Source organism: Daktulosphaira vitifoliae, unplaced genomic scaffold, assembly GCF_025091365.1.
Source record: "Daktulosphaira vitifoliae isolate Bord-2020 unplaced genomic scaffold, ASM2509136v1 Scaffold_1, whole genome shotgun sequence".
Lineage (NCBI taxonomy): Eukaryota > Metazoa > Arthropoda > Insecta > Hemiptera > Phylloxeridae > Daktulosphaira > Daktulosphaira vitifoliae.
Window position 1 is genome coordinate 67,072,146 of NW_026099572.1, and position 25,231 is coordinate 67,097,376.

A 25,231-nucleotide genomic window follows, 5' to 3' on the forward strand; every position below is an offset into this window, starting at 1 on the left:
ATTAATAAGGAAATAGCAGATCATGTAGCTTTTGAAATAATCCACCAATTAAACACTATTTAAAGATTTGCATCGAATCCTTTTTTTTTTTTGATAGTGATTTTAATCACTGTCAGATATCATTACACTTGATCCAACTTTGCTACGTCACCACTTTGCCGCGACCCCCCTGTGCTGGGTTTGGTTTTTTTTTTTTTAAATTTTCCCTATTTGCATGGAACAGGGAAATTTTTAAAATTTATGTAATTAATATCTTTATCTAGACACGATTTGTAATCTTTTGGCGAGTTGTTGAATAAAACAGATACAAAAATAAACACATCATAGTAAAATTAATGACTTTCTCAACTTTACATCAAAGATAAAAATAAAAAATTATTACAATTTATGAATACTGTATCAATATTAAACTTTCGAAATAAATAAAATACATACAAATTATGTTAATAATATGTGTGATTGTAAAATGTTTATAACTGGATAGTAACGACATCAGCTCTGTGTCCTTATTTTGTACGAACATAGCAACAGTGGCTGTAATTAATTGTCTGTCTAGTACAACATCTGAATTACTTAAGGTAACAAATTACAAAAAAAAAAATTGGAAAACGAGTACAAATTAAATTTAACGTGTATAACTGTATATTTAAAAAAGTAGTCATATACATCCTAATTAAATGATCTTTATAAAAATATTTGATATAATATTTAATGAGATAAGAAATTTTATTAAAACATCACTAATGAGATAATCAAAATTTAATATGTATGAGATAATTTACTTTTTACAGTTGCAAACTAAATAAAAATTAGTTATTTGTTTAATAATACTGAATAAATATTAACTATTTAAAACGTAAAATAATTATTTTAGTTAATACTTCGCATTATTCTTACATTAAGAGATAAATGACTACTAACAGTAATTTTAGCTTTGATTCGAAGCTGAAAGCTGTTTATTTATATTTTTTTTATCGCCTTTGCGCTAAGCTTTTAATAGATTAATATTGAGGAATAATACATTAAAACAATCTAAATTATATCCAATTTCAAATTATCCTCAATATTGAAAATTTTACCACAAAATTTTTTTATTAGTTCAAATATCTCAAATCATTTTTATAGATGCTTGATGTCTTTACCTATCATTTGGTATATTATTTATATATTCCTACAGCCGCTGCCGCCGTTTATACCTTAGGTATAACGTTCCCCCGCCCACAACACAAGGCTATACATCGTACATGACACGTTTACGTAATTAAGTCGCTTTACATGTATATATATATATATATATATTCTAATTACTATTAACAATATATATTAACACGCTTTATTCCCATTAAGAGATATAAAGTGTATTCATTCCGATTACGGGGGATGATTCCCGTATCGTCATTTTTCGTCACTACCACCATGTTACGGGAGTGGGTAATTTACAATATAATATTGATAGCAACTATTATCATAACATGAAACTAAAAAGTGAAAAATAAATAGTTTAAAAAAACACGCTTTTAAAGCACATCGCACTAAAAAGTTAAAAATAATTTTTAAAATAAGCTTAAAACAATAATGAACAAAATATAGTAGTATTATTATAATAAAAACGTGGATGCTTTGTGCCATATTTTTCGTATATTGAGCGCCCGACACTTTTATCACAATAATACTTATATTTTTCGTTCATTATTGTTTTAAGCTTATTTTAAAAATTATTTTTAACTTTTTAGTTCAATGTGCTTTAAAAGCGTGTTTTTTTAGTTTTTTTAAACTATATTTATATTTCGTTTATTTGACGCGGTCAAAATTTGTCCTGTAAAAATCACCGCAAACGCTTTGAGGAAGGGGATTAGGTGTATTACTGCGCACATCCTTAATCCAGTGCGGATAATAAGTTTCACACCGGTTTTGCTCCCAAGTGACTGGACCCTTGCAATTAGCAAGAAGATTAGGCGTGGGAGTTTTTGTGACCAATGAAAAATATCAGTTGAAGCTGCATGTTACGGCCATGAAACATGACGCATTAGGAAATAATCCTAATTATGATAATATATGAACAATACTTAGAAGGCCGTATACCTAATTAAACAATAGAATCCGTTTGACGAACGGACTATTCAAAAATAGGTCCCCAGGTAGATCCATCCCAACCCGGATTGGAGTTTCAGCAGCCGGACAAAATGGAAATAGAGGAGTCAGTTCTGGATGCACCTCCCTTGCGGATCCAGAATTCCCAGAGCTGCAGCGCATCACGGCAAACTCTAGGCTCCAAAAGTTAGCCGACCAGTCGAACTGAGGGAGGGGGGGGAATATGACGCGGTCGCATTGCACTTTCGCTATAACTGCTGGATGATGACTGCGACACAGCTGCCTTTCCTCGTCCGATAAGTCACGCAACGACAAGTGACCACGGGTAACACGAACCGGTCCGGCGATGAAATAATATTAACACTTTCGACATCCTTAATCCAGTGCGGATAAAAAGTTTCACACTGGCTTTGCTCCCAAGTGGGGCTGGGCCCCGTGCAATTAGGAAATCTTATTTTTATGTACTTCCTTACGAACATATTAATTTAAAAATATATTATCACTAATATTTAGTATCAATCGCCGGGTTATTATTTATTTATTATAAAACAAACCTTGAACTCTATCATATTTATCAAATTTTTATGGTAGCTTTACGAAAACAAAGTTAAAAAAATATTAAAATTTGCTCTATTTACAAAATAATACCAAAAAAAAAAAAACATATCATGATAAAATAAACACCTAAAAAAGATCAACCAAAATATCTACCTTAAAATTTAATGTTCTAGACGCAAGTCCAAAACTTTACAAAATTATTGAAATTATAAAATTTATTAAGAGTTTTAATTTTACTCTAAGAATAAATTTTTGTTGAACTAATCAATAAAAGTTAAAAATTATTTTTTGATAAAGGACTTACATCACCTATAGGAGATGTAGATATACTTTTAAAAACAAAGTTATTGTAAATTTTTAACTATAATTATCTATAATTGATTTATTACTTGTTTAAGGAAAGTAAAATAAATGTATATAATTATATCAAATATAATTATAATTCCAAACTAGTATTATGTCATGATTTTTTTCTTATATCAATGTACTTCATATCTATCAGTAAAGTAAAAAAAATAAATTAATACTTACTTTGAAATTAGTATTTTATATAGTATCTAATTAAACTAATTATATTAGTATCTAATTTTTCAAAAAAAAAAAACTATTCTAAATAAATAGCAAACTATGAATAAGTTATGTTCACTGTTTAACTGATTAAATTTGATGATGGTAAAACAATCAATTATTTTATTATAATAATAATCGTATTTTTAGGCCGTTGTATAAAATAAAATAAATGCATCACTAAAAAAAATTCTATAATTTGAGACATGTAGTGCGATCTATTAAAAAAAGTTGTCAATAACTTGACAATTATTTAATAATTTTATAAAAATATTTTAACAAAAAAAAGCGCTGTCATCTAATCTGTAAAATTTTTATAAATTATGTTTACTCTCTGGTCACTAGTAAATGTTGGGTAACAGCTGATTCAAATTGATAACACATTTTATAAGCATACCTTTACCTATTTGTAATTATCATATCAATAATAATAACAAGAATATTATTGATAATTCACAAAAAAGTGAAATAAATTGTCATTTAGTAAACTTCCTATTAAGTAATATCGTTTACCAAAAAATTATTATAATTTTGATAACAATTTCACAATAAATTTCAACTTAATGATTCAAGTTGAGATTCTTAAATATTTTAAATCATTTTTAATTAACCAGATAGTATTTATTTTTTTGTATAGATAACAAATAGGTTTTAAACATACATTTTATTGCTAGGTTTTTAGAATCAATATATGTTTTAAGATGAAACCAGTATATTACATTTATTAATTATTTTTTTTAGTAAGTAAATTTGAAGTTTAAAATTAATTATTGTTGAAATATATTTAACATATTATATTTTTTAGGGATTAAAGAAAAAAAAATGAACAAAATACTATATTTTGTTTTATTTTAAATGTTTATTACTTTTTCTGAATTTATATCAAATGTAAGTATAATTTTTTTATTATAAGAACTCTATAACAAATTGTATTAACTCAATACTTTTCTATTTTATTAAAATAAGGCTATACTTATTTGGCTGATAAATTAATAATTGACTATAATTATATAAAATATATTTTTAATTGGAAAACAATCTTGAAGACAGTTGTTTCATAATTGTCAATATTTAAAAAGTAAGATGATATATTTATTATGAACGAATACTCAAGATAAGTACTATAAAATTAAGGTTACTTTTTAATTATATAAATAACATATTTTATAATTTTTTTTTTTCTGAAATTTTGATAAATATCAGTTGTCAGAAATATCTAATAATACACTATATCTTTCATGAATAATAATAATATAACTATTGTGATATTATTTACCAAAACATTCTTCTTATATAATGCATTGTCACTTAAATAAACATATTTTCAGGTTAATATAGTTTTGCAATTTGTAATATGTCATTGAATAACAAGACTGAACCCTATAATGAGTCATCAGGTGTTCCAGTTGTGGATTTGTCTGATACCTCAGATGATGATGAATTAGCAGTAACAAAAAAAGTTGGTAGAAACCTAAGTGATCAACTAGAAAGGCCAAGAACACCTGAAACGCATTGTTCTATTTGTCTTGAAGAATTAAACAATAAATGCTACTCAGATTCATGTTGGCATGTGTTTTGTTTTGAATGTTTAAAACGATGGTCAACTGTTAGTTATTAAAATAACCCACATTTAAGTATTACTATGTTAATTATTAATTCTTTTAGATTGAATCATCCTGTCCATTATGTAAAAAAGGTTTCAAATTTATAAATCATACATTCACAGAACAAGGCATTCATGAAACTTATGAGGTACCTATTCAAGACAGAGATGCATCGTAAGTAATTTATGGCATATTTTAAAATTTTTTATTTCATTAAATTTCTATTTTTTTAGACAAAGAATTTTTTTACGTCCTTTTGCTGATGTTAATAGGTACGTTAAATACGATTTTAGTTGAAATATAAAATTATTTTTCATATAAACTGCTATATTTAATATTTTAAACCTGCATAATGATTTTTATTACATTTTTATTATGACCCATTATTTCTTTATGATTTCATACAAACTTGTTGTTTAAGAATAATAATATATCCTTTCATCAGCTTCATGTTTTTATAAATTTTACTCTGTATAATTATAAATTATTTTTTATATATTTGAAAATACTAATAAAATTTAATAGTCAATGTTGCCATTATGATAAAAATTGTGGAATCTATGTTTTAATTTACATTAGATTTTTCAGAATGAATTTATTGTTGGATCTCGTGAGAAGGAATGAGAGACTAATAAGTGAACAAGATCGTGGTTATTNGAAGGAATGAGAGACTAATAAGTGAACAAGATCTTGGTTACTCCCATTATCACCAAAGACAATTTCCAGCTGAATCAAATTTTACTGTTATTAACGGTCATCTTATACGGCGCCAAACTCATGGTAATTATGTGAATCCAATGTGAATTAGACTTAAGAATTAAGTATCTTTTGAAAAGATGTTTTAAAAATTAATTTTAATTTAAAAGTATTTTTTATTTGTTCTCAATTATGTCTATAAATTCTACATCTATTGATCTTTGTTTTCTTGTTATTTAAATAAAACATTTTTACAGGTGGTTCTTAGAGTTTAAAATTTGACCATTGATATAAAATTATGGTAGTGAGAGTAGTGAAGGGGTGAATTTTCCTACTACTGTACATTCTCTATTCTTACATGCCCCCAAATAAGTTTTTCTTCTATATTTGCACTTTCAAAATGTTATAAGACCATAATTATTATTATTGTACCAACTGTATTGTGAATATAGATCTATTTAAATATTATGTAACTCTTCTAACCTATAATTATTTGATTTTTAGGTCAAGCTATGAGAGTTCGTGTGTATACTGACAATGTTTGGGCTGAACCATTGCCTGATTTAAGTGGTCGCTTTAGAGATTGCAGTTCAGCATTTTATAGGTACCCAAGAGTTAATAATTAATAAAAGTATTGTTTATTATTAATATTAAATCTGATACTATCCTTTTAATTTTTCTTTAATAATTATTACCACAAAGAAATAGTATTATGTGTAAAATTAATTATACTTTGGTAATTAGTATGTATGAATTAATATCTTCATTATTATTTTCTTTTTTAGAGATAATCCAGCTCAAATGTACCGATTGGCTGGTTTTATTGTCCGGGATATTTCGGCCATTAGAGAAATAGAAAGATCTGAAGGTTTAAGATCTGATAATCCGAATGATGAAGACTATATTACAAATATAATTATGCAAACAATTTTAAATTATGAAATTCGTGAATCATTTACAACTGCTGTTTTAAGACCATTTCTTGGTGAATATACTGCACATTTTTGTCATGAGCTACATAATTATGCTACTAGTCCATATGATATGATTGGTTATGATCGTAATGTAAGATATAATAGTCGCCCAGGTTTTACATCACTTCAAAATGGTATAAATGTAAGTTAATATGCATTTAAACATATTTGAATATAGCATAATTTATCGTATTTATAACAATTTTTTTTTATTAGACCATTGACTTACAAATTCCTGTTAATCCACCTACTAATGTTAGGACACTGCCATCTTTGAACGATACAATTATTGTTGATTCTGAAAGTGATTCAGATTCAATTAGAATACAATATGCACAAGAAGTCATTGTGGTAAGCAGTAGTACTAGTGAAGATTCAGATATTGAAATTCTTAGTCAACCATTCAGACCTGTTGATACATATGATTTTTCAATTAGAGATCAACCATCTACTTCTACAGGAATACGTAATTCCTTAGACCGTCCTACTAATAGGTAACTATTTTATATTATAAAAATTAATATGAAAAATATTTAGATTTGGTGATGATTTACTTATGTTTTGTCATTATAACTTATGACAATGGTAAGGTCTTACCATATACAGGTGTTTCAGATCTAAATGACAAATCTTCAAATATATCTTAAGGTAAATTGTTAGTTAGGTCTAAAACACTGTATATTATATTATGGTATTTTATTTAGGAAAAGTCATAATACAGTTTCCCTGTTCTAACAAACAATATTAAAACTAATTAATTAAACAATTCTTAAATCATTTTTCTGTTAAATTTTACCTTTTTTTTAATCAAGTCAAATAAATTATTTTTATTTTATTTGTAGTACATCAATTTTTATTCTTTAATTTTAGGTATAATCTTAGACGAAGGAGATTATTTTCACCTCCACTAGCTGATACAGCTGGATGTCCTGTGCACTTATCTCGAATTGGATCTACATCTAGTTCAAGACGAAGAAGAATTACAATAGAATCCTCATCATCTGATGATGAAGCAACTATTACTCATCAGCCACAAGCATTGCGCATGAAAGCTGAAATAGTGTATGGAAAAAGGAAAAAGAAGGTAAAAAAGAGCAAACAGAAAAAGAAAAAGAAAAATATGGATACTCCATCTGATGTACGTTTTAGGAGTAGAAGTCGATCATATTCAGGGTCATCATCTTCTTCGGGTGATACAGATCTTAGAGGTCATATTTCTGTTCAGCCATCAAATGATTTGTAGCTCAATCAAAATCAATTGTAAATTTTTTTTTTTTAATAATCTGATGTATTGTTAAACTACTGTTCAGTAAAAATGTATTTTATAATTAATAGTTATTTGTCTTCATTTTAAATTGTATATGATTATATTTATTTAAAGTATTTAACTTATGATTAAACTGTATATAAAATTCAAACTAATGTATTGACATTATTTATCCTATAGATCTAATTTCTCCTATTTTTTTAATAAAAAAAAGTGAACACTAAGAGTTTAATTGAGTTCAAAAATCGAACAGCTTATAACATCACAACATATTACATGTAAAAATCTATTTATAAGAACTTTTTCATAGGATTTTTAAAAGATTTGATTTGTTTTATTATATACACTCTTGTATCACTCTAATGAATATAAATATTTCATTATTAATTATTCACCTTATATTCGTTTGATTCTTTTATAAAGCAAAAAATCTAAAACGAGTTTTGCTTACCACCAATTAGTTTTAATGAATATATTTTTTACTCGCTTTTACAGTTTATGAAGGGCTATTGCAGCCTTTCCAAAGAGAAAATTTCTTAACCATGCATACTCCGGGACAGGTGGTGAGTTCACAGAGAGAGGAATGACAACTACAATTATTTACTGATTTCTCTTGACAAATTTAGACATCCGTAACAGCTGCAAACCTGTGACAGTGTATCAGGCCCTGTAAAGTTATCAAATTGGCTTCATCATCCCTCTTATAATGGATATTTACACAAAACAAAAAAAATAATTTTTAGAGAGCTTATAGCTCCTTTAATTGGGCAATGTTTACATGAAGTATTATGTACTAAATTAAACATTACTGGAAGACATAATATGTTATATATAAGTATACAATATAATTTACATCAGGGTTTTAGGAATAGGACCTTTAAAATGCAAAATTTTAAAAAATCATATCAAAATTAATTTTAGATCAATTACACATGAAAACATTGTGATAACTATGTAATTGTTTTTTGAATATTAATCTACTTTGAACTATAATCACTGTTAAATAATCTTTATTATTAATTAAAATCTTTAATATTTATTTTTCTTGCTATTTTTATTAATTATTAATATTTAATGTAAATTATTATTTAAAATTATTTATTAAATTAATCAATTTAACAAATATATGTTTTTGATTTATAATAAGAAGTCTTAAATTTTTTTAAATGTAATTGATTGCTTAACTGAAAATGATTCTAATAAAATTGTGTCCACCCTAATACTTTTGTATCTAGTTAAAATATATGGATATTTGTACAGTGTAACATTCATTACCTTTTTTGAACAATAACTATCTAAGTAATACTTTAAAGTAAACTTAAAATAATAAAAAAAAATTGCACATATATTTTTACAGTGTTCAATTCTAAATGCTTATGAAATATGTATTTAGACTTTCGTATTATATTATATTTACATAAATTAATAACAATAGATTTTTTCGTAAAATAAAAAATTACAAAATAATGACAGATACAAAAAAAATATATCAATTACCCAAATATACTAATTGCAAACATAACACTACATTTGACTAGTCATCTTTAACAATATTCTAAATGTTTAATTAATTTTATATGGTATAATTTACAAAAACTTTCTGTACACTCATAGAAAACAGAAAATATAATAATCTCTTTTGAAACAATTTAAATCATAGGAATAATAACTTAAAATCAACATATATAAATTAATTATTTTTATAACATATATTTTTAAGTTATTAAGAAATAGATTAACTGAATAATAATTTCAATGACAATACTTTTGTGAACAATTTTAAAATAATTTTTTTTTCTTATAAATTTTATTGTCAATAATTCTTATGTAAAATATTACTCTAGTATATTATGTTTAATTTATAGATAATTAATTAAAAGACATTTATTATTAATTTAATTTAACAAAAAATTTTAAATTGTATTATTATGTAATCTATACATTAAATTATTAATTATTAAAAAAAAAACAAATAATTTAAATTAAAAAAATCATTCACACTTAATTATCTATATAAATTAATTATTACTAATACCAAAATGATAAATAAAATTACAAAATTATTGTCTATGGTCGTTTTTACAATAACTTAATAATTATAATAATATTTTTTATTTAATTTCCTTTGTTATACAAAAATAAGATGTAATTGCTTACAAAATTAATGATTAGGCATTATTGAACAAAAAAACGTATGTCAAATAATTAATGTTACCAAATTATTTTGTAAGTAGTACAAATTATAATAAATGAAGTCGCTCTCCAATTGAATAAAAAATTAACATAAAGTCCGAGCAACTAATCTTAAATATAATTAAGCACAAATATTATATCGTTTTACAAAATAAATTTAATATTATACACAAAAAGTTTACAAAAAAAAAGTTGCTGATTATGTTATTCAGCTGTAGTACGATGATCACGTTATCCATATAGCAGTTATTAAACATAAAAGTACTAAATATGAAGTAACTATTAATGCAGAACTTGAACCACACTGTTTTATTTCAATTTCCTAAAAGACAAAATAAGTATATTAAGAATTCAGAATAGATACAAGGCTTTTAAAATTTAAAAATATACTTCTGGGTGATAGTTGATACACTTTCCAGTAATTCTTCTGTGAATGTTTTGTTCTTGACAATAATAAACTGGCTGTCCGGATTCATCAGCATGCCGGACTTCTTGAGGCTCAATGCTGAGTTGCTTGCTTCCACATGGACATAATGTATCTACTACTAGCAATATGAGATTACTATGAGGAATTTTTTGTACGCTAAATGGTCTGTATAACATAATTATAATATTACACGATTAAATAAAACTACATATTTATGGATTTTGTTGAATTAAATATAAAAACAATGTACCGTTCGCATCCAGTTGCATGACAGTTTGTTAATTTCCCTTTAAGTGGGTTGAACGAACCACTCATATTCAGCCTACTTGGTTGTAAAACATAAAGATCAACCGTTTTTTTGCATGTTCTCGTGACTCCCGGAAGAGTATGATTGTGGGTTGGATTAAAATAATCGTTGTTCTTTATATTAGGAACGTATAAGGGGGGGTGTGGAGGCAAATCTCCATAGTCATTATTTGAACCAGCATTTGGATTTTCATCCCTTAATATTGGTTTTTCACTTTGGTCAACAGGTAACTTGTCTTCCGGAAATGAACCATCAATTGGATCTATATCATAATCGGCGTATGCTGGTTCTTATTAAATAAACAAAAATTTATTGTCAATTTATTGTAATCAATTAATTCTTAAAATCGATTTATACTGACAATTTATTTACGATTTTTTTTANTAATTCTTAAAATCAATTTAAACTGACAATTTATTTACGATTTTTTAAAATTATTTAACAAAAGATTATGTTAAGTATGTTATTTTATAATGACCATTTACTTACCATCGGCTTGTCCATAAATCCATTTTGGAAACAATACATGATACAAATGAGTTTCAATAGCCATCCAAGTCAAACGTCCCAAAAACCATTTTATAAACCATGTAATAGGTTGAAAAGGCTAAAAATAAAAATTGATTAAAATAAAAATAGTTATTTATTTCTAATATTTGTATAAATACTCGAAGTCCTGTTGCTGAGTCGGTGCCCAGTTCAATTCCATTCTGACATGAACCTTGGTTATCGACCACTGTAATCTTTTTGTAAATTCCGTCTTGTACGAGTGAATCCATGATTGTACCATCAGTTTGACCGAAAAATTGTCCTGTGTGATGCGACTGTTCGGATATTATTATGAAGCCATTGTTGTCTAATACATAACAATCAAGATCATCCGAAGCACATGTTTTTTTACAACCCGTCATACCAGTACACTAAAAAAAATTCATCAGTCATGAAATATTTTTCATATTTATCCTTTATACTATAGTTTATATAGGCATAATCGAGGTGAGCATAGGGGGACTTAGTCCCTCTTGAAAATAATATTCGTAATATAAGCCCCTCCAGTATATTGTAAAAACTGGTTTTAAGCATAAAAAAAATATTGTTCTATAATATATATATCTATTATATAACTTTATTTTATGTTTCCAAAAATTCATATTTTACTAAAAAAATTATGTGATATATAACTGGCAAACGAAATTACCATATCAAATTATTACTATCTATCTATACGCTATTAAATATAAATAATATATTTATATTATACTGATCCTTGTAAGTTAAATATGATTTCAATTATGAAATAAAAATTATAATTGATCAATAGCCATCAATAATTAAAACATCACTTTTTTTTTTTTTGAAAGGGCAGCTGCTTAAATTTTAATATATATACTGGATGAACATAAAAAGCTGCAAAAATGTTCCCTAAGTATATTTTTAATTCAGATCTCAATCTTATTTATTTTTTTAAAGGGGAGATTAAAGAAGGTACTTATCTCCCTCTTCTATATGACTATACTGTTTGATATTAAGTATAGGCATAAATAATTGAAAAAAAAAATTAAATAAAAAATCAATTTTTTACCCCGATTTCAAATCTGCAATTATATTTTTTTCTATCGCCTTTTTTGAAAAATTAATACGAATTAATAATAAACAAAAAATTACTAATGAAAAAAAATATAGGATAAAATGAAAATTAAAAAAACACATCAGCGGATTAAATCATAAATGAAATACTTCTGAATATTAGTATATTATAAGATATAAGAAATAACTATACGGAATATAGTTCTGAATATTTCAATTATAGCATCTATTTAAACACCAGAAGTTACATCAAGTGATATTATTTGATTTTTGTTTAAATGATTGATTTCGATATGAATACAAAAAAGTTATGACAAATTTAAGTAAAAATAATATTTTATAATTTAAGTATAACTTATAGTACCTAACATAAGCTTTATTTTAACATATGTTTGAAACTCGGAGTATTTGAATTATTTTCAAAGGTTAAATTATTGTACAAAAGTTGCTATTTCTGATTTTACTTATGTGGGCAGGTAGAGGGTCAAATTTCCAAAAAATTTTATTAAATAAAAGGGATGTACCTAAGGTTTTAAGGAAAATTATTTGGCTTCGTTTATTTTTCAAATAGTTATGGCAGTTTTAAGAAAAAAAAGTAAAAATAAAAAATTATAATAATTTATGTATACTGTAACAATATTAATTTTTCGAAATAAATTAAATACATACAGTTGAAGTAATGTTGATAAAATGTGAAGCGATTGAAGAATGTTGAAATTGGATACCAACGACAGCAGCTGCAGCTCTGTGTCCCTTATTTTCTACGAACATAGCATGAGTGGCTGTAATTAGTGGTCTGTCTAGCCCAGTACCTTAAATCGTAATTTTTTAATGATTAAAGTATATATTATTTAATAAAAAATTTCAAATGTAAATCATCATTTTGGAACTGAAAATAATAATTACCTGAATTGAATGGCACTGAAAATGTAAAGCTTTCAGGTTCAACGCTATGTTGGTCAATCGCTCGTTTATACCATACTTCATCAATAGCTCGACTATTTGTCTCACTAAAATGACTGCAAAAAAAAAAATGAAGATAACACATATCTGTTAAAATATAATTTAATCAACTCGACTAAAACTTACGGTTCTGATCCTTCATTAGTATCAGTTCCATGTTCTCGCCATCTTAATAATCCACTTCTTGTAGCAATGAAAGTTAATGTTACACCAAACATATGATGTCCTTGACTAGAAGCATTAAAATTAAAAATGGGAGTTAAATTATAAAGAAATATTGATGTTTTATACACTTTTTCTAAAACAACAACCTTCGAAGAAGTTTTTTAAATATATGTAAGTTGTTTATTTATAACGACATAATCAAAAAAGTTATCTGAAATTAAAACTGTTTTTTTTATAATTATCTAACAAAATAATACTGTCCTATTAAGCAAAAGTTCCATAAAAACAATAATGTTAATTTTTAATAAAATGTATGTTAGTATTTTTATTTTTACTATTATCATTTGCTAATTTATTTGATTTAGTAAAAAGAATTTACATATTTATAACTTTTTTGACGAAGAATACATTGAAACAAAAATTTAAGTGTCCATTTTATTTATTACGTAAATAAAGATACTTTTATGTTATTATTTAGTGATATAAGTGGTATGTATACCTATTTATTAAGGAGTAATACCGTAAGTAAATTTTACATTACTTATTATAGTAATTTATTATATGATATAAAACAAATTATATGAAACATTATTAAAATAAAACATTATTTTACAAATTAAAATAGGTTTCGCCTGGCGTAGATACCAAATACACAAGAAACAAATTCTACTCGTGTAGAATATAGTAACCGTGTTTCTTTGGCTCTCTTTGAGTATACCTGTTTGTCCAATGCTCAATAGCTACTAAAGGGGTAGCCTATAGATCCGTTAGCATAGTTCAGATCAGAAAATATCAGACTGAAGAGTGACCCTTTGGCACCAGCACATTTACCTTTTCACTTTACTAACTAAAGGACTATTCAGCCCAAATACTAGCCTGCTCGCACACTAACTATTGATATTAACTGAAAGATCAGCAACCCGATCTTAACTCTAGCGTAGGGTGACCATTTATTTAAAAAAGTGAGTTTTTACTATCCCCTTTCTATAAAAAAAAATGCATTTTAAAACATGACAATTATAAACAAGATAAATTTATTTTGAAATTATAGAAAATTTATTTTTACTAACAATAACATAATTTACTTTTTCTTAGTGAAGTATTAAATAATATGTACACATATTATTACACATAAATTTGTTTTTTAACTATAAATAAGAAAAATATTCAGCTATCTATTCTTCATTGTTCATTAATTTAATAATCCTTTTTCTACGCTTTTCAAGGCAGAAGAGGTAGAGGAAAACCAAAAAAGAAACGGAGGGATGCTATTGAATGCGACATGAGGACAGCTGATGTGAGAGATCGTGTCAAGTGGAAGTTTAGGATAAGGGAGGCCAAATCAAAGTAGTTGGGATTAAAGCGAGGAAGAAGAAGACTTTTATAAAGAACTTACTGAATTTAACAATTCTGAATGCTTCAAAATAATTTATAAAATTGTAAACAAGTTAAATTTTTAAAGTGTTGTTTCGCAATAATTATTGATCCTATGTGGTTTCGATATTAAAATAAATTTTGTCCATCCATAGTATATTTGTTAATGAAAATATTCTTTCTACAAATTCATTTGTTCCAGGTATAGCAAATGTTTATTCAATTATTGTTGGAAAGTTAGTGATAGAAATATTATTTTTTTCTGTTTTAAATAATAATGAAGCACTTTCTCAGTACTTTGCTAGCCGTCTAATTTTCGTGCTGTGCTGTAGCTAGTGAGCCAGTCCTTCCCTGGTAATCGAATTTGCCGTCAAAGTATACTTAACAAAATAATAAATTTAGAATTATTTATTTGCTTTCTCAACTCTATTCAGCAACTTTTCTATCCTATTCAAATAAATTTCCAAGTTCAAACTATTGTTCCGATCAATAATGAATTTAATCTTTTCAGTCATCAGCCTTAAATAATCCTATATCCCGCACTCCTCCTTTTAGCTCTTAGAATAGACAACTGACTTCTTATACCCAATCTCCATCTTCAGTATCATAATTATTTCACTTATATATCTTCATAAAAAATAAATTAAGCTTCACTTAATTGTTGTCAAAGTCCTCATCTTGAACGACATGTTTCAACTTCCTTTACTTCGACCCAATCTTATTTACAAAATAAACTCCCTGTACCTTCTACGTCCCAAGCAAATTTATCCAGCTTCCAAAGAGCTAAAATTGGTCCAAATAATCAATTTTCATCTTATCTAGTTTTCACTTGTTTTCCACCCACCAACAACATTTATTTCTTATCACATTTGATTGTCTCCGAGTTTGGTGGTTTTATATAAAATGTACACCATACAAACCTCTACAAAGCCTCTACATCGTCCAAAATAAAGTCCACTTTTTTTAAATCTTACACTTAAAAAGTAATAAATATGATCACTGACCACGAGTTAATTTATAATCATAAGTAAGGGTTTTACTACACATCAAATACTAATATCGTTTTATAAAATACAAAATAAATAATTTTAAAAATAAGCTTAAAATAATAATGAACAAAAAATACTAGTATTATTGTGAAAAAAAGCGTCAGCCGCTCAATATACGAAAAATATGGCACAAACCCCCTACGCTTTTTTTCACAATAATACTAGTATTTTTTGTTCATTTTTATTTTATGCTTATTTTTAATTTTTTAGTTCGATATGCTTTAAAAGCGTGTTTTTCAATTTTTTTAAACCATATTTATTATTCACTTTTTAGTTTTTTTATAAGATCGCTGTTACAGTCACGGAGTGTTTATTGTCAATTATCACTAGCAATGGATATAATTTCTGTATTGCCAGTTGGTGTGTTTATAAACTCACAACAATATGTCTTATTACCATTGATAATAAAGGCTATATGCTTGCTAATATCGCCATAAAAAACAAATTAGCAACTGTATTTGTAATCCCTATATATATATATGTATAATATTGATGATTCGCCCGCATGTACGGGTTCGAAAATCAAAAATTATACAGGTAAATAGTATTCTTGGCAAGTGTTGAGCGGGGTAGGGTGAATGCGTTATGACAGTCTAGTTTCAAAGCCATAGACAACGGGATACGCGAGATAATAACACGTGGTGTTAGTTTCCCCGTTGAACCATCGGCGACGCGCTCTAAGAATTATCAATATAATTTAATATTCTTTTACTAAGTTTTAATTATATTAAAGAAAACCAACAAAGTTTTTATAATAACTATTATTTTATTTCAAATTTAACATTTCTTATGTTGGTTTTAATAGTTGCGGCACTTTTACTTAGCAGGACAGAATAATTGTATAATTTAATTATTATAAGCTATAAATCGTATATATATTTTTTATTCGCAAAATTTTTTTTTTTTAATGTTTTAATAATCGTATGACAAAATAAAAAGATTTTTTATTTCTTCGAAGGAAAATATTTGAAAAAAAATAACAATAATAATCCTACACTTGGGATATAACATTACACAATTTTGTTATCGTCTTACCATATCTGCAGCTTTAAATATATAAAACATCAATAGGAAAGGGGAGTTTATAGAATATATTTTCATATTATTAAAAAATTCTTATTGTTTACATTGAAAATATTTATCTAAATAATCATAATAACTCAATAGCCATCTACGTTCGAGTGCAAAATTTTATACTGAATTAACCACTCATATCTACTTTACCTGTGCAGAAGTGCCATTAGTGTGGCTATGGGGCTTTAAAATGTATAAAAGGTTAGTGCATAAGATTTTTATTAAGTGCAAAACAGTGTAAACATAAATAATAAACGATTTAAACTAAAAAAATTAGTATAAATTAAATTCATATAAAATGAGACATAAAATAGAATTTAATCATAATTTTTTTAAATTTAAAAATATATATATATATTTATAAATATACACTTAATTATGTAAGTTAATTATTAATTATAAAATTCTATTTTACAATCCTCATCATAATTTGGTGTTTCATGCAGTTTAAATGGTACTCAGGGTGTCATTTTAGTTTCACAAGGTGGGCGATTTTTAAATTTATGAAAATTAGCCTCGGGTATGAGTCTAAAAATACACTATTTTTGAGGATGGGGTAATTTTTTATACTTATCGAAAGATTCTTTAATATTATACACTAATGCTTAATAAATTACAAGTAATTAATTTTGAAGGAATAATTCTTTCATTATTACTCAACAATTTGTTTAATTATTAATTTTACAAATATTTAATCATTAAATATTTATAAAAAATGATGCTGGCGTAGAGGTATTTAACGAAAAAATTATTTTAATGAAAAACAGGAACAAAAAATGACACCCCTCTTTTCAGTGTCTTGCAACACTTCATTACCTATACTATTAAAATAATTTAGGTATAAAATAGATGTGAATAATTTAAAGTTTTGCTGTGCTTTTAAGTGCCTATATAATTTAATTAGGCCATAATTTATGTCTAATGTGTTACCTATTTAATAAATTTTTCATTCTCAATAACAATTTTGGAAATTTGCTGAAAATAAATAATTCAAACTTTTTTAATTGACTCAATTCATTTTTTTATATAATTAATACGATTAAAATGAATTTACTTTAAATAAATACTCTAAGTAATAGATTTCGAAAAATGTTGTTTTTCCCCTTCGCGTAGTATAGTTTATTAACAAAAAATAAGTAAAATGAAAATTTTTTTGTTATTATATAAATCAAATTCACAATTTATCAAAATCCTAAAATAATTATTTTAATTATATTAAAATTTCAAAATATTTTTGTTAGAAAATTATTATTTTGATATTTTATTGTATATATCCATAAATTATTTAACTTACTGCTTATCAGCCTTAGATATTTGAATAGTTGGTTGTTCTAAACTATCAGTTACAAGAGCATCGAAAACCAATGATTGTAACAAATTTTTATCACCTAAAAATATGCATGATTATAAATATTATACTTATTAAACAATGAACGTTTGTAAATTACTTACAATAATGCGAATCTTTTTCTTTTCTCCATGTATTGTAAGCTTGATTTGTATCTATTTTTTTTATTTGAAAAAATATAGATTTTATATTATATTATAACCGACAATAACGAAAAAAATATGAAAAATTACCAGTATCTCTTTGTGTTAACCTTGATCTCAATGACATCCATTTCCAACCTGGTTTTTTAGTTCTGGACAAAAAGTGTAACACTCTATCTTCGGGCGTTTTAAAGTTATATTCGTTTGCGTAGTTGTACTCGCAGTAAACCCTATATCGAATATCAAGTCTTGTGTTAAAGTTAAAATCATATAAACCTTTAATGTAATTATTAATATGATTTTAAGTTGCTCTCCTTACCAATCTGGGTGAACCTTCCAATGTTTTCCTTTAAAAAACTCTGTGACTAAAAAAAAAACGTTTAAAATTATTTTTTTTTAATTAATACATAATTATATAAATAGTAAAACAATTATTTTTACTTACTATTAAACTGAGTTAGTTTGATTTCTTCTTCACCAAGTACCTCATACATTCCATAGCTGTCAGGAAGAGCTATTCCTAAACTGAACGGTGTATCTTTGATAGGATGATAAAAGTATTTATATTTCCTCGTAGTTACACGTCTCTAAAAAATATATGATATAAACATTATATCATTATTGTTACAATATACTATTTAAGATTTAAATTAATAATTCACATAACATGACACTGTATACCATTGTAACAATAAGCTACATATATACTTTTTGAATATTTAAAAATATACTAATGAATTTTGTATAAAAAAATATATACTAATTATATGATGCAAATAGGAAGTAATAAACAATATGTAATGGTAGCACATAAATTTTAGGGTAAGATATTGTATAAGAAATGATAGAATATTATGAAATAAAGATCATTGATTTAATTAATAACATTTAATAAATTACGATTAATAAATAAATAATGATTGCGTCGGTGATGATCACTTCTTGCCTTTGAAAATACCATCAAGTTTAATATAAAAATCCCAAAATAAAGAGCATTCTGGCTCAGGTGCGGTCATTCATTTTAAGAGGTTCTCAGTTACATTCAATCACGATTAGTCAAACTTAATTCACAACTCGTTTTTATTTAATTCATCAATGTATGTGCAAGAAAAATAAACGTTAATTTATTTCAAAGTATTTATTGGAAATATCAAGATAGGAAAATAATAATTTTATCAAAAAAATATAAGATTTAAAACTAAATTTTACGAGTACATAGATTAAGTAAGCATAAAGAACAATCAAGTGATCATCAACAATAAAAATATTTACTAAGTAAATTTAATAAATCAATAATGTTTGTGCAGAGTTATATCATTGATATGTATCTATTTCAGGAGTTAAGTAGGAGGTTCATATATTGTCGCAATACTACTCTGGGTAGACACACGAGATGGCTGAATCCTATATATAATTGATAACCGTCAATATTAGTGACATAATTGATATTAAAGAGTGTGACAATTGATTATAGTAAATGTAATATTAATAAATAAAGATCACTTTGTTTTTCTTTGTTTTTATCTTTCTTACAAACCCTCGTACACATACCTCGAGAAATAATATTATTAAAACAACAAGATAGTAACTCACAACGCCCCTCCTCATTTACTTATATTTTCTATCTTTTAGAATTACTATAATATATTTAATTTAAAATTTTAAAAAAAAATATATAAAATAATATTTTATAGTTTTAAAAATACATCGTGTATTAATGTTGCAAAAAAACTTCTTGATGAATAATTTACCATATTATCCAAATGGTTTTTTACTTTCAATTGGCTCTCGCCTTCTTCTTGCTTAACCATTTCACGCCTCAACTAAAACAAAATTATATTAGCGTGATCAGAATGATTTTTTTTTTTTTTATAAATTACACTTACTTCAAGTAATAGAGTGTTGTTATTATTGTCCGCTTCCGGCAACTCAATCTCACTCAGATCGACCGTCTTATACTGAGGTCTGATCGAGTCGGATTGCTGTTTAAATAAAGAGTAATTATTATTTGAATTCATTATTTTCGAGTCAATTTTATCTAAAAGATCTTACCGTCGGACGGAAATCTGGATGATAAAGTACATGACCATTGTTGTCCAGTATAAAAGAGTAACCATTGGCGCCGAGCTATACGATAAAAAATTTATGTATAAAACTACTCAATTCACATATGTATTTTATAAAACATACCTTGTAGGCCGGTACAAGTTTTTTTATATCAGAAATATAAACGTCCATACCGACCACACCCAATAAATTGGCAGCTCGTTCCTACAAATCAAATTTGGAGTATTAGAAACAATTATAAAATAAATACCTTCTATTATCCACAATGTGAATACTAACCGAATAATTTCTCTTATCGTAAACAGGTGCTGACACAGTTGTCATAAGTCTATTATCTACGCTGTCAGTAGCTTTCAAGTTGTCGACCTAAAAAGTGTATTATTATTGACAAATTTGCTCATTTTTTTTTTTAAGAGAATTGGATATTTGATTAAAAATTGATCACAGAGAAAGTATTCATTACACGCGAGTCATATTCATGAATGCAACTTGAATGAAATTCATTATTGAGACTAATGTATTTTTACCTTCCCTTAAAAATATTTTAATATTACATTATTTATAATTTACTCAAAATTTATGAGAAGTAATTTTTGGAGGAGCGTAAATTCCCAAACACCGCATATGTTTTATTATTTATGAAAAATTAAAAAAATTGGACCAAATTGTATACACGCATAATAGTAATATTGAATGTTTTTAAATTACCATAATGGTCAAAAGTGTATTTATGACTTAAGTACCCAATGGCATTATAATTTTTGTATCCTTATACATTTCAGATTTATAAATTTTTTTTAATAATAGAAAATAATCATAAAAACCTAAATACGTATTTCAAATTCAACTTTAGAAGGACAAAAAGACAAAATTAAATCATTTTTTAAAAATACTGTTTAAGTACGGTATGGCTAATTTATTTAGTGTGAAAAACTATTTTTAATCAAAAAAAATGTTTCTATTCTGTCGTAAATTACCTTGTTTGTTAGGTATACTGGAGACCAATAAACAGGATGGTCATTTTGATACATAACCAAAGGTCTAGCCATTACAAGTACATAGTTTAATACCTTTTCACGTAGATTTCTTTGGTCTTCAATGTGCTCAAAATAACCTAAAAACAGTATATAAGGAAATTAGAATTTTTTCGGTATTTTATAATTATTTAAAAAAATGTATTTTCATTTTGAAATGAATATATATAGAAATTGATATTTTATCTAATGTTTTTTATTTAAACTAGCAAATTTTTTTATAAGTTCTAAGAATCTATTAAAATGTATATTTATTTTGTTTGTAAATTTTACCTTTGTTATTGCAAGCAATCCAATTCATGTCGGCAGCATTAGAATTATCTTTACCCACTAAATATGTAAATACTCTCACTGGCATATGTGGTTTATTGTGTTGCAATATTTCTTTATAAGGACCAAAAGGGCCATCAGTAATAACTAGTATGGCTTGGTTGCATTGACTGCCTTGTCCCGTTTGATTAAACTATTTTAACACAAAACCATCATGTTAGTATTATTTGTTAATCACTTATCAGAATATGTGGTAAAAATATTATCCCAGTTGTATAGGAGTTTCAAAATTAATGAATAAAAGTTACTTTGTGTAGTATGTCGAATGCACGAGCTAAAGCACCAGTAAAGTTAGAACCTCCTGTAAACTTTGATTGCGCCACCGCCCATCGTAAGTCTCGTAAGTTCTTTTCATTGGCCTGGAATATGTGAGAAATTATTCAAGAACAAATATTATTAAGGATCAATAGTTTGTATCTTACCTGAACAATGAGTTCTTTAAAGCATGGTACTATTTCATAGTTGGATGCCTCCAAAGATAAAACATTTACAAAATCATTAGCTCCCAGAGTGTCCAATGCTGCCAATGCAGTTGCTCTAACTAAACTCAGTTTATAGTCGGAAAGCACATTAGATAGATCAGCTATAATAATTATGTCTTTGGCACTAGTTGCGGCTTCGACAAACCATTGATTTAAACGGTAATCGTACATATTAGATGGAGCTAACCCCGAGTATGTCGACCACCTTAATGCTAAAAAAAATTACAATTTAATTTTTAATATATATATAGAATTACTACAAGTCTTAATGAAATTAAAATTTATACATTTATGATTTGATGAGATAGTAACTAAAACACTGAAGTACATCTGTTTCCACATTAAATTTATACCTTAACACCGACGTAGCGATATTGCCTATACAAGGTGCCGAGTTATAATAAAAACTGCAACTTACTTGGAAATCTTCGTAGAATTCCCTTTGTACTTCCAAAATATTGCCACGAAAGTACAGGATCCATTTCGTAATTGCTGACAAATATTGGATCTAAATTGCTAGTCCATTGCATGCCTTGTAGTACGGCCTCATCGTCAATTTCTATATAAACAAAGTTAAATTTATGAATGCAATTTTTTTCTTGAAATACAAATAAAAAATAAAATACAGTATAAAACTTATTCAAAATTTTAAAATATTTAAATATATAATTGCAAAACGAATTTAAACATTAGAAAATTAAAATATACCAAGTTGAATTATTTAATTTAGCTTATCATAACATTACTTTAGTTGTTTCAGGAACCAGAAATAAACTCGAAAACAGGGTTTTGAAATCGACTTTAACCTAATAATCGATTTTTAAGCATACTTTTACTCAGCTTTTATTCGTTACTCGATTTGGACAGAGATTTACTATTTGAAACACTTTAATTTTTTAAATAATATCTTTATATTCAATTATAGAATTTAAACTCGCATAGAGTAATTAGAAATAATACATAATATAATATTGTCATGCGAAATGAATGAGGTAGTAACTTAAAAAAGTTCAATTTTGAGATTATGAGGTACCTGGATATATGTTTTACTCTTCTTTTAATAATAAATTTCATCAAAATATCGAAAATTTAATTTGAATCGGAATTTAACTACTTACAAAATTGATCAACATATAGGGTGTAATCAGAAAATATATTTTATTATTAATCTCCTGCAAAATAAGAAAAAGTGAATTATTACCTTATTCATTGCGCATATCGATAAAATATACTTTGAATTAGAAAAATTTGTTATCGTTAGACTGATTTTTACTCATCTATAAACTACAAATTCAAATGTCTTTATTGTTATATCTGTGATTTTTGTATTCATCTTTCTTTTAACATCTATACAAATACTCTTAGTCTCTTTTTACAATAATAGTAAGAATATATAATGATAGTATATATTTTCCTCTAAAACATTTAGTTCGATTTTCAAAATTGTGTAAACACAAGACTAAAAGTTATTTGCATAAACGCAAACAAAATTAAAAAAAAAAAAACATAAATTTAATTGATATAGTCTATTATTTATTTATTATAATTTCAACCATTTAGAATCTAAGAAAAAATTTTAGAAGTATATAAATGTAAGTAAAGTTATAAGCTATGCAAAATAAAAAGAATAGAAATCTGACAGTAATATAAGGAAGAAGAGAAATAAGAAACAAGGCCCAGCGGAAACGAAACCTTGACTAGCACACTAGAAAATATGTTTTGGTTTACAAAAACCACATTTGTCGTTTTATGTTTCAACAGCCTATTGTAATTAATTAATTTACATTAATTATTTATATCATAGTATGTAAAAACCTTTACCCTGCTCTAAATATGAGCTTTGTAAGAGAACACAGTTGGAAGTTGTATTAAATGCACATTGTTCGTATCGTTCAACAGACTCAAGGCTTTTATAATCTGTAAACTCATCATTTAACAATCGTTCACTTCTTATGGATGTGTCTTGTTGGGATAATGCGGATTGTTCACCAGCTTCCATCAGTCTCTGAAAAATAAATACGTATTTTTGAAATCGTTAAGCTGACTTTGTTAGAAAGTACTCTGTTACATTTAAACATTTAAATATGTTACTCTGTAACATATTTAATAAAATAGTAGCTCACAACATTTGTTACATTCCTGAAATGAGATTTTTTACCAAACAAAATTTAGTTGAGACTGTTGTAAATTAAAATTGTTATTACATACTTCCAGGGAATTCAAATATTATCTTCTTGGCAAGAATTCAATATTTAGCAAAGGTTAAAGTATCCATTAACTATAAGAATATCGTCTAGAAGTATTGACTGAATAATGGTAATATGTATACAGAGACCAAAAGAATGAAAAAGTTGCTAAACGAAGGCAAAACTTTCGAGACAGAAATAAATTGATAACCACTGCCAAACAATGAATACAAACCAATAGTAAATAATTTTTTAAACTTTTTAGTTCATAAGACAATGAAAAATTATATCCTAAATTTCAAATGTTCACCTGTAAATTTATTTTTAAAATTGGATAATTTATCACCAGTTTAAGAATATACCAACATGCATAATTAGTTCAAAATTGATATTATTTTAAAAATTAAATTTGATAGTTTGAAATTGTTAGAACGTTTTATAAATAAATTTCAAAGAAATGAAAATAATAAATGTCCCATTCAATAATTCTTGCATCATATATTATACCTCATACATAGTGTCATATTTTCTGGCATCTTTAATAACTTTTGATCCAGTGAATATTTTGCATTGTTATTTAAAAAAATAATTTTTACACTTTTGGACTACGTTTTATATTAATAATTATGATTATACAAGCATTTTTTTATTATTATTTATTTCATTTAAAATAAATAATAAAAAAATTGTTTTTATCTTAGTCCGATACTGTAATATTTAAAAAAAGAAGACAAATTATTTGCTG

At 25.8% G+C, this 25,231-nt stretch overlaps 2 protein-coding genes across 5 annotated transcripts in view; one reads left to right on the forward strand and one right to left on the reverse strand.

Annotated features, from left to right (window-relative positions):
• The first annotated feature begins 3,856 nt into the window (after nt 1-3,856).
• On the forward strand, nt 3,857-7,908 carry LOC126895833 (E3 ubiquitin-protein ligase Topors-like). 3 transcript variants are annotated; one of them, XM_050668096.1, is made up of 11 exons: nt 3,857-3,956; nt 4,022-4,104; nt 4,545-4,822; nt 4,882-4,994; nt 5,054-5,092; nt 5,400-5,475; nt 5,519-5,600; nt 6,021-6,120; nt 6,302-6,632; nt 6,707-6,984; nt 7,361-7,908. In XM_050668096.1, the coding sequence occupies exons 3-11, from the start codon at nt 4,571-4,573 to the stop codon at nt 7,731-7,733; spliced, it is 1,644 nt and encodes a 547-aa protein (XP_050524053.1). In that variant the 5' UTR covers nt 3,857-3,956; nt 4,022-4,104; nt 4,545-4,570; the 3' UTR covers nt 7,734-7,908. The 3 variants fall into 3 exon arrangements, with proteins under 3 accessions (XP_050524053.1, XP_050524056.1, XP_050524054.1); XM_050668099.1 differs by having other exon boundaries at nt 3,858-3,956; nt 5,409-5,475; XM_050668097.1 differs by lacking the exons at nt 3,857-3,956; nt 4,022-4,104 and adding an exon at nt 4,180-4,294.
• Nucleotides 7,909-8,490: 582 nt separating this feature from the next.
• LOC126895823 (voltage-dependent calcium channel subunit alpha-2/delta-3) overlaps nt 8,491-25,231 on the reverse strand; it is a 32,540-nt gene continuing 15,799 nt past the window's right edge. The window contains exons 4-28 of one of the 2 annotated variants that reach the window (XM_050668072.1): nt 24,122-24,305; nt 22,719-22,859; nt 22,241-22,512; nt 22,067-22,177; nt 21,762-21,951; nt 21,432-21,568; nt 20,734-20,820; nt 20,578-20,658; nt 20,440-20,514; nt 20,274-20,369; nt 20,139-20,210; nt 18,833-18,974; nt 18,707-18,752; nt 18,478-18,617; nt 18,349-18,399; nt 18,191-18,284; nt 17,047-17,079; nt 13,361-13,465; nt 13,178-13,290; nt 12,941-13,083; nt 11,353-11,604; nt 11,174-11,291; nt 10,628-10,973; nt 10,341-10,542; nt 8,491-10,272 (exon numbers count right to left, since the gene is read on the reverse strand). In XM_050668072.1, the coding sequence (XP_050524029.1) occupies nt 10,177-10,272; nt 10,341-10,542; nt 10,628-10,973; nt 11,174-11,291; nt 11,353-11,604; nt 12,941-13,083; nt 13,178-13,290; nt 13,361-13,465; nt 17,047-17,079; nt 18,191-18,284; nt 18,349-18,399; nt 18,478-18,617; nt 18,707-18,752; nt 18,833-18,974; nt 20,139-20,210; nt 20,274-20,369; nt 20,440-20,514; nt 20,578-20,658; nt 20,734-20,820; nt 21,432-21,568; nt 21,762-21,951; nt 22,067-22,177; nt 22,241-22,512; nt 22,719-22,859; nt 24,122-24,305 (3,327 nt within the window). In that variant the 3' untranslated portion in view covers nt 8,491-10,176. Of the gene's footprint in view, nt 10,273-10,340; nt 10,543-10,627; nt 10,974-11,173; nt 11,292-11,352; nt 11,605-12,940; nt 13,084-13,177; nt 13,291-13,360; nt 13,466-17,046; nt 17,080-17,826; nt 17,872-18,190; nt 18,285-18,348; nt 18,400-18,477; nt 18,618-18,706; nt 18,753-18,832; nt 18,975-20,138; nt 20,211-20,273; nt 20,370-20,439; nt 20,515-20,577; nt 20,659-20,733; nt 20,821-21,431; nt 21,569-21,761; nt 21,952-22,066; nt 22,178-22,240; nt 22,513-22,718; nt 22,860-24,121; nt 24,306-25,231 lie in introns of both variants that reach the window. The other variant, XM_050668071.1, reaches the window with a different exon arrangement.